General features: G+C 40.0%; 1 protein-coding gene across 1 annotated transcript; it reads left to right on the top strand.

The window, feature by feature from the left end:
* Window positions 1–784: 784 nt before the first annotated feature.
* LOC311100380 (cyclin-dependent kinase 5 activator 1-like) lies at window positions 785–1690 on the top strand (the record flags this gene model as incomplete). The annotated part of the gene is made up of 1 exon (XM_084141274.1): window positions 785–1690. One exon carries the CDS (start codon window positions 785–787, stop codon window positions 1688–1690), a length of 906 nt encoding a protein of 301 aa, XP_083997400.1.
* Window positions 1691–9878: the final 8188 nt, after the last annotated feature.

The raw sequence follows: 9878 nt of genomic DNA, 5'->3' as shown, positions 1-9878 counted from the left end.
ATTATATATTTTTTGCTAACATATTATGGTGGTCCCTAGGTTGCCAGTTTGCCTGGGAGGGGGTTCCAGGGCAAGAAAAGGTTGAAGACCCCTGGTGTAGACATTTATGAAAGCATATCTGAATGTTATGGAAATTCCTGTGAATTATTAGAGCCAACCAAGATATCTCAATGCAATAGCCTTCACAGCATCGCTTGTATGACATGCTCCTTTATAAGGACGACACAGACACTTGATTTCAGGACCTTGGACAGCAGCCGACGTACACAACCATAACAGATGGTTGTGCAGCCAAATAATCCATCTTTATCTTCAATTAGCAAGGAAATATTGAAATATCTTTGTGATATTAATTATAAATTCAAAAATGCAATCACAACCAAGATAGGACTCTCTCATTCTCAACATCAAATACATTTTATATTGCTCACATTTATGAGCACACAATGAAAGTGGTAAAATGTAGCTAATAGCTACTGAAGCCATGCATTTAATTGAGCTAATATTGAACCATTTTGTTTCCCACAGGCACTATTGACCCAGCTGAGAAGGAGAGCCAAGTGCACAGAGAGAATCTGCTTAGACCAACTCCTGATCCATCCAGCACGTACCTTCCTATCAGGACCTACCGTGGCATTAGATGCCTGAGAGTAACTGACGCTTGTAGCCAGGGTCTCCAAGCTCAGAAGCATTGAGATCCTCAGGACCTCCCCTCCATTCTCTCTGGTCGGTCATCCACTAACCCAGAGAGGCTAACTCCCCTGGATTTTGCTACTCAGTCACCATGGGAACCGTGCTGTCTCTCTCGCCCAGCTACAGGAAGGCGGCCCTCTTCGAAGATGGGCCAGCCACAGTGGGCCACTACACGGCCATTCAGAACAGCAAGAACGCCAAAGACAAGAACCTGAAGCGTCACTCGCTCATCAATGTTCTGCCATGGAAGCGGATCGTGGCTGTGTCGGCCAAGAAAAAAAGCTCCAAGAAGGTGCAGCCCAACGCCACATACCAGAACAATGTGACCCATCTCAACAACGAGAACCTGAAGAAGTCTCAGTCCTGCGCCAACCTGTCCACTTTCACACAGGACCAGAGCACCCCTGCCCTCGTCAAGAGCTCCAACGCCGCCTCGTCAGTCAAGAAGGCCCCACTGACCAACTCTAATGCAGCCCCAGGTACGCCCAAGAGGGTGATCGTCCAGGCCTCCACCAGCGAGCTCCTGCGCTGCCTGGGTGAGTTCCTGTGCCGGCGCTGCTACAGACTGAAGCACCTGCCCCCCACTGACCCGGTGCTGTGGCTGCGGAGCGTGGACCGCTCGCTGCTCCTTCAGGGTTGGCAAGATCAGGGGTTCATCACCCCGGCCAACGTGGTGTTTGTCTACATGTTGTGCCGCGACGTGGTCTCCTCCGAGGTGGCCAACGAGCACGAGTTGCAGGCCGTGCTGCTCACCTGCCTCTACCTGTCCTACTCATACATGGGCAATGAAATCTCCTACCCGCTCAAGCCCTTCCTGGTGGAGAGCTCCAAGGAGACCTTCTGGGACCGCTGCCTGTCCATCATCAACCTGATGAGCGCTAAGATGCTCCAGATCAACTCGGACCCGCACTATTTCACTCAGGTGTTTGCCGACCTGAAGAGCGAAAGCCAGAAGGAGGAGGAGAGGAGCCGCTTGCTCATCGGTCTGGACCGGTGAGGGGCCCGGGGCTCAGGGGAGGAGAGGGAAACCAGGGGAGGGGAGGGAAACCAGGAGAGGGGAGGGGCCTACTCCAGTCTGGTATTTCAAAATGGGGGGAGGGGGATTGGTTGAGGGAGTAGGAAGAGGGGAGTGGGGAAGTTTTGGGGAGTGGGGAAGATTCATTTTTAGGGTTAATTTGGCTCAGATATTCCCCAAAAGTTTTAGATTATAAGCATGTTTGAGAGCTAACAGTACAACAGTTCACTGAAAGAGGGGCATAGGAATGCAGTTTGATGAAAAAAACAAAAACATTTTATGGTAAAAATCCTATTTATCTCAAGTTTTCTTAAGACCAAACTAATATTTTTCGAAGGAAAGAGAATTGCATTTTCACTTCACTTTTGACACCTAAACAAAAAGGCCAGACTCGGGTACATCCTCTGCTTACGTACATATATAAATACATTGAAAAATACAAAACCGACAATGAAAAAACAAACAATAGAAAAGGAACACAAATCTACAGCTATGAATGTGGAAAGGACTGAGGCTGCAGCACCCTTCCAGCCACCTGCTGTTTGTTCTGACTGTCTGAGATGCACTGCCTACCACGGGATGGTAAAGGGCCCTTGCGTGACTGGGCTAGTGTTCACATCAACAGACAAGTTGCAACGCTGGCTCTTTAGACTGTGAAGTGAAAACCCATGTACCCCCACTGCAAGGAAGGATATGGACTGGACAGTTCTGCTGCAGTGCAAACAGTATCTGATCTGAATGGAAAAGTGGGGGCACCGATGCTGGATTCATGTTGTTGTGGGTTTATTGTTTGTGACTTGGCGAGAGGGGTTTGGTGGAGAAAGATTGTTTCAGAAGGACTTGACAACAGGCCTGAATTGCATTGTGGGATTTTTCTTTACAACAAGACAATAGGACATGAGGAAATACAACATAAGACACAAGGCTTGATGGTCACACTACGTGTTAAGAAAGACATACTTTACTTTCATCTCAGAAAAAAAATTAATGGATGTTTTACTCTTCAAAGGCTCAAGCCCAGGGAGGTTTATTTATTGATTTTCTTAAAGGCTTTTTATTTTTACTTAGAAATAATAAACTAATGCACGTGTGCCATGCAATTTTTCTTGAATTTCTGAGTACAATAATTAATTTACTTATTTCCATTTGATCTGTAATTAAACCAGCTGCATCTGCATTAGAGAATGCTGTGAGAAAAGTGAAAACTAGTTTATTTAGCTATGCTTGCTAAAATAGGCTATTTGTTTACCAAGGAATAATTTTGTATTTTTGTCTAAAGGTTCTGTCTAAAAACACTTTGGAATGAAGGTTCATATTCTGCTACAAGACATTCAGCTTTAACAAATGTTTAACTAGTGCCATATCTTTGATGAAAATCCTGTAGGTCTGAAAACACATTGAAAGATGTCCAAATGTTGAGTAATTGGATGAATTTTCATCTAATAACTAATTGAAACTTAATTTATTGTAATGTATTTGTTATTTTAGCACATCCCTTGTAATCAAAAGATCATGAATGAATGATACATTGGTCTGTTTAAAATAACCGGATATGAAAGAATGGGTTTTGTGAGTAACTGGTGAGTTTATCTTAGGTGGGAATGAAGATCGATGGTTGTTGCAAATTAATGTTGCAGAGAATAAGCTATAGATTGACCCTAGATTAAAAACCAATAAAAAGTCTGACCATCGCCAAAGTAACTACCACATCAGAGAGACCTTGAGTAAAGACAAAGACCCTACAACCCTAGACAGAGAGCAAGCTCCACATATCAACAAGACAATATAACCATCAGCCAATGGCAGGGCATTTCACTCAAAACCACTAAGTGGCACATCAGAGAAAATGACAGGTAGCCTCCCCTGGAATAATCTCTCAATGCCAATATTAATCAAATCTAAGACAACAATTTATTCAGCTGGGGAGGAGATGAGATTAGGTTACAGTATATCCAAGTTGACCTCCATGGAGATAATCAGGTTTTGAATCAGCTGAAGACACTCTGAGAAATGGACGAGCATAGAGGGCAATAGGAACACCATGACAACCATGACTACATCTACATGAGAGCAAATGGAGCAGTTAAGATACATGGCTATCATTTGCATTGAAGAATTGTAAAGGCTAGAAACTGGTAGAACTGATAGCACCTCCATCTCCAATAACTAATAAGATAAAGGGAGGTGGTAGGTTTTTCTGTCAACCACTGCTACAGTATATGTTGTAAGAGATAAGTAGAATTGAATCCACAGTTTAACAGGAATAAGTTGTCAATAGTATACATAGACTAAACTGGACCTTGGGAAAAAAAATCAAACAAATCAAAATAATAATAATAAATACAAGAGAATAAAACCAAGAGTATATGCCCGCTTTTTATCATCTCAACAGTGAGAAATTATGCATGCTTTCTTTCATAATTGTTTCTCAAATTTCTTTCTGGAAATGCAAAATGTTTGACAGTCATATTCAGACAATACTTTTTATTTTAATTGTATGTCTTTTCCATGCCGGAAAAAGGCTATTCTCTTCTCTCATGTGATGAAGGTTGTTCTTAGGGACTGTTGGTTGATATATGATCATCTCTCTCCTCTGCTGTATCAGTTGGAGTCAAAGAGAAAAATGAATGGTGCAAATGGACACGTGTTGTGGAGCATTGTAGAGCAGTACCGTGGCATTGTTCCTTGTCATGGGGAGATTAAATGCAATGGGAAATGGGTTGTTGTGTGTTGTGTAGTGTAATAGGGGGGCCAAGCACTTTGGACAGGCACTGCTCTGGGGAAAAGGCAGGGCATTGGGGTCAAAGGAATCTTGACCCTCTCGCTGTCCTCTCGCCCCAACTCACTAAAATGTGCCATTTTTTTCAATTGTGTCACTGAGTAGTAGTTTGAAAAAGACTTGAAAAACCTTACAAAAAAGAGAGAGAAAAAAGACGTGATAGTTAGAACATTTCTGTTGACTTCTTTTTCTGTATCTTGTTGTGTACTTTGTAGAACAAAAAAGAAACAGTGTTAAAGAACTTCAAAAAGGCATTTCAATGACTGCATGTGTGGTGAGTGTGTAATTGAGCGTGTGTGTGAGAGAGTTTATTTGTACAGAAGATTGTGTGAATTTTGTTTTCTTATGACCAATAGGAAGTGGAAAAAGAGGATACTCTACACTGATAGGCTACTAGTTATTTTGAAAAAGCCTTTGCTGTAATTGAACCTTTTTCAGTTTGTTTCTGCTTACTTTAATTTATTTTTGTACTGTGATGGAAAATAAAATGCACTGATTGTTCATGATACACAAATGAGTGGTCTCCATCTGCAGTTGAACCCTTCAGTGATATAATCACATACTTGTTACTATCCGTTTACTAGACCCCACAATACACCCAAGTCTATGGCCCATATCTCATTTAAGAGTTGCCTGGGTTATGAATTTAAAACAGACTAATCCGTGGAATTAAATCCATAAAATAATAATTTGAAGATTAAAATGGCATATATCCCCAATTTAGAGGAGAATCCAGCTAGTTACATACTGTAAGATTATGAGACATAAATAATACATTATTTTTGAATCATAGTATCATAAAGTCAATGGCCATTTAATCTGCCTCCATTTGACTTCCATTGGCGATGGGGTAAATCAAAGACAATATAATCAGAGTATGAAAGATAACGCAACTGCTGACTCTTAGTCATCCTCCAACTCCAACCTGCTCTCCCACACCTCCCACCCACTTTAGTCCATCAGAAGGCTAGTGATGCTTCTGTTGAGATAGCTCTCATTGACAGGGAGTGCGAAGTGGTGACGCCGTCATCCTGACCTGACTACAGATCCTGGGAAACAGCTGCTAGGTTAGCAGGTGGATTAGTGTGGTTTGGCTCCTCCATATTACCAACATCACACAGACAACACAACAGCTGGGAGAAGGAGAAAACATCACAGACTAGCCTACATACCAGCAGACCTTGATGAACCATGTGCTTTCCTGGTTGAAAACACAAATTCACACACACACACATACTAGACTAGGTGAGCAATATCAAATGTCCTATGTCAACGAAAGATTAAGTCATTCCACTGGAGCAAATACATTTATTAATCAAATGATTAAATCAAATAACTATCACTGTGGGTCCTTGTATATTTAACCCTAACCCTTCAGATTTGGTCCAAACACTTTCTCTCATTCATTATCAATATTGATATATATATTACATAAATGTGCAAAATATTAAATTAGGCAAATTGTTTGATCAGCAAATGTATCTATATATTCATCTATATATATGGTGTATTGAATATATTGAAGGAAATTAGAATATAAATGTATATACTCATTACAGAAACCCTGAACGTTACCGCCCCCTAGGTTACAAAAATGTTCCAACTATGTTATAACATGTTATCAACCTTCACCAATTCTCAATTTGCAGATATCTTTGCAGTACAATTTAAAAAATTGCTGAGAATTGGGTACACATTTTACATTTGTAATCAAAATGGTTACCAACAGAAGACAGAAGAAACTCAATGAAATGTCATAGACTGGGTTCCCTTTTCTGAAGGCACTAGAGTGATATCCGGCTAGGAAAAAAACAAACAATCAAGGGGATTTACCGTACTGTAGGTTAAGCTTTGGATAAGAAAAGTCAAGCCCAACACAAACCAAGGAGGGACAAGGATTCAGCGGACACAATACCTTCTAGACACAGTCACAGATCACAAACTGAAAGGTAAAGCTGAAAGAATGTGATGGCACAGGTAACCTATTTTCACCTTGACTACTTTTTCCCATTTGTACTGGATGTAAAGTAGATAATTCAATATATGAATAGTCTCCATGCTGCAGCCCAGAGTGACAGTGAACCATTAGAATCCTTACTCAGCTAAAGAACCACGCGTTTGTCCCAGTCTTATTTATGTAGTAGTGAGGAAAGTGGGCATCTCATCTAGCTCTGTGTCTTCACTGATGCACTCTTTCTCCCTCTCCTCCTCTTTCTCCCTCTCTCCTCTGGGGCACAGGGGGGTTCAGAGTAAACTCCTCATCGGCCCTGCAGTGGCAGTCTACCCACCCGGGCAGAGCGCCCAGAGCGAGGGAGGAGATAGAGCGATAGAGATAGGAGAGAGAATAGAGGGGAGGAGAGGAGGCAGCCAAGCTGGGCTTTTGTTCTCAGACAAAAGTATCCTTCCCTACAAGACAGGCAGTTCAGGAGAAAGGAGTGAGAGAAACCTATTTCAGTGGGATGTGACAGACAGACAGTCAGAGGATATGGGGGAGAGCTATAATAAGCAAGTCTTACAGGCAGCCCTGAGGACTAGCCACATATTAAACACCTGCCATTAGAGATACTACCCACAATACAATACATAGCCTACAACTTTCCCCCAATAGAGGGACGTTTTCCAGCAGGTTGCAGCCATTTTCTGGTCTAAAGTGCCTTATCAAGCAACAGAACAAGGTCATCATATGCCATAGCTGCAAGGTAAAGGAAGATTTATTTAGTTGAGATGAGAGATACGCTAATTAACTAATTACGTACCGATTTTCGGCAGCAATTCTGAAACTGATTGGAGATAACTTTTTTAAACTGAAAATAATGCCAACTGACAGAGATACAGTGCCTAGTGAAAGTCTACACACACCTTGCACAGTCTTCACATTTTCCTGCCTTAAAATAAAATAAAAAAAGTAATTAAATTTGTTTTTTTCCCTACTGATTTACACAACCTACTGCACATTTCCAAAGTCAAAGAAAAATTATAGAAAATCTTCTGAATAAATACAAATAAAACACAAAAATGTCTTGATTGCGTATATCTTCCCATCCTTTGTGTAAGAACCTTTGGCAGCTATTACAGCTGTAAAACATTTTAAATAAGACTCAACTTCACACAACTCTTAGGGCAACATATATCTATTGTTTTTGTCAACCTAGTCTCTGATCTTCAAGCCGATTTAAGTCATGACAGACTGGATCATTCAGGAACACTCAACACCTATTGGAAAGCTATTCTGGTGTGTATTTGGCATTAACATTTATTTAATTGTCCCGCTTAAAAACATTGTCCTCTAACTTTTTATCTGGGCTTTGTTCCTTTCATATTTATTTTCATCCTGACAAACTCCCCAGTCCCTGCCGGTGACAAGCATACCCATAACATGATGCTACATCTGTACAGTATATGCATAGAGATAAGGTTTTAAATTAAATATATTTTAATGCTCCTCTCAGAGCATGTCGTGACGTTCAGGTTCAGGATATGCTCAACACATCCCACTCAACACCCTGTGACAAGTTACTTAAGAACGACACACTTCTCATCTGTGCCTCTGACACTGTTCCATTATTAATGTACACAGGACAACATTCTCTCCCATTCTTGTTCCGAAATACAAAAGGAATGGAAAATGTGTGTATGTAGGACTGGCTGTGGTCTATCTGTAGTCTAAAACAAGGGTTGTGTTAAACATCTTTCCATCAAATATCCATTTTAGATACAAATAAATAATGAAAACATACAGTGCCTTCATAAAGTATTCACACCCCTACACTTTTCCACATTTTGTTGTGTTACAGCCTGAATTTAAAATGGATTTCATTTAGATTTTGTGTCACTGACCTACACACAATACCCCATAATGTCAAAATGGAATTAAAAATGAAAAGCTCAAATGTCTTAAGTCAATAAGTATTAAACCCCTTTGTTATGGCAAACATAAATAAGTTCAGGAGTAAAATTGTGCTTAACAAGTCACATAATAATTTGCATGGACTCATTCTGTGTGCAAAAATAATGTTGACATTGAATATCCCTTTGAGCATGGTGAAGTTATTAATTACACTTTGGATGGTTTATCAATACACCCAGTCACTACAAAGGTACAGGCGTCCTTCCTAACTTAGTTGCTGGCGAGGAAGGACACCGCTCAAGGATTTCACCATGAGGCCAATGGTGACTTTAAAACATTTTTAATGGCTCTGATACAACATTGTAATTACTCCACAATACTAACCTAAATGACAGAGCGAAAAGAAGGAAGCCTGTACAGAATAAAAATATTCCAATAAGGCACTATTGTAAAACTGCAAAATATGTGGCAAAGAAATAACCTTTATGTCCTGAATACAAAGCATTATTATTAGGGCAAATCCAACACAACACATCACTGAGTACCACTCTCCATATTTATGCTTGTCATCAGCAAGAACTAGGGAGTTTTTTAGGATAAAAAGAAACAGAATAAAGCTACGCACAGGCAAAATCCTACAGGAAATCCTGGTTCAATCTGCTTTCCAACAGACACTTGGAGACAAATTCACCTTTCAGGAGGACAATAACCTAAAACACAAGGCCATACACTGGAGTTGCTTACCAAGACGACATTGAATGTTTCTAAGTGGCCTAGTTACAGTTTTGACTTAAATCAGCTTTACAATCTATGGCAAGACTTGAAAATGGCTGTCTAGCAATGATCAACAACCAACTTGACAGAGCTTGAAGAATATTTTAAAGAATAATGTGCAAATATTGTACAATCCAGGTGTGCAAAGCTCTTAGAAACTTACCAAGAAAGACTCACAGCTGTAATCACTGCCAAAGGTGATTCTAACACGTATTGACTCAGGGGTGTGAATCCTTATGTAAATGAGATATTTCTGTATTTAATTTTCTATATATTTGCAAAAAGTTAAAAAAAATTCATTATGGGGGTATTGTGTGTAGATGGGTGAGAAAACAAATCAATTTAATCCATTTTTGAATTCAGGCTGTAACACAACAAAATGTGGAATATGTCAAATGGTATGAATACTTTCTGAAGGCACTGTAGCCGTGAGAATGTACATTTCTTAACAAGATATTCTACTCAAACGAAATGCCGGATAATGTGATACTAATCATAATATACTAAAGCTAGTGTAACATAAAATGATCGACGCCCCGACAAAACAGCTCAGTCGTACATGCTAACTCAACTTGATATCGAAAAGTGAGAGAAAAAGATAAACTCTTTGGTGAATTAATATTGTGCATGTGTGGGAGTCTGTCTAATTAACTAAAACCATTTGCATGTATTAATCATATTCGATGTCCTATTGAAAAACATTGAGTTACGTAAAATAAATATCTATTCAAAGTTACAAATTTGGCATGGCTTTCATTCTGAGAGTTCAA

The sequence above is a fragment of the Coregonus lavaretus genome (assembly GCF_964263955.1).
Source record: "Coregonus lavaretus genome assembly, chromosome: 25".
NCBI lineage: Eukaryota > Metazoa > Chordata > Actinopteri > Salmoniformes > Salmonidae > Coregonus > Coregonus lavaretus.
This window is presented reverse-complemented; position numbering and strand designations above follow the sequence as displayed.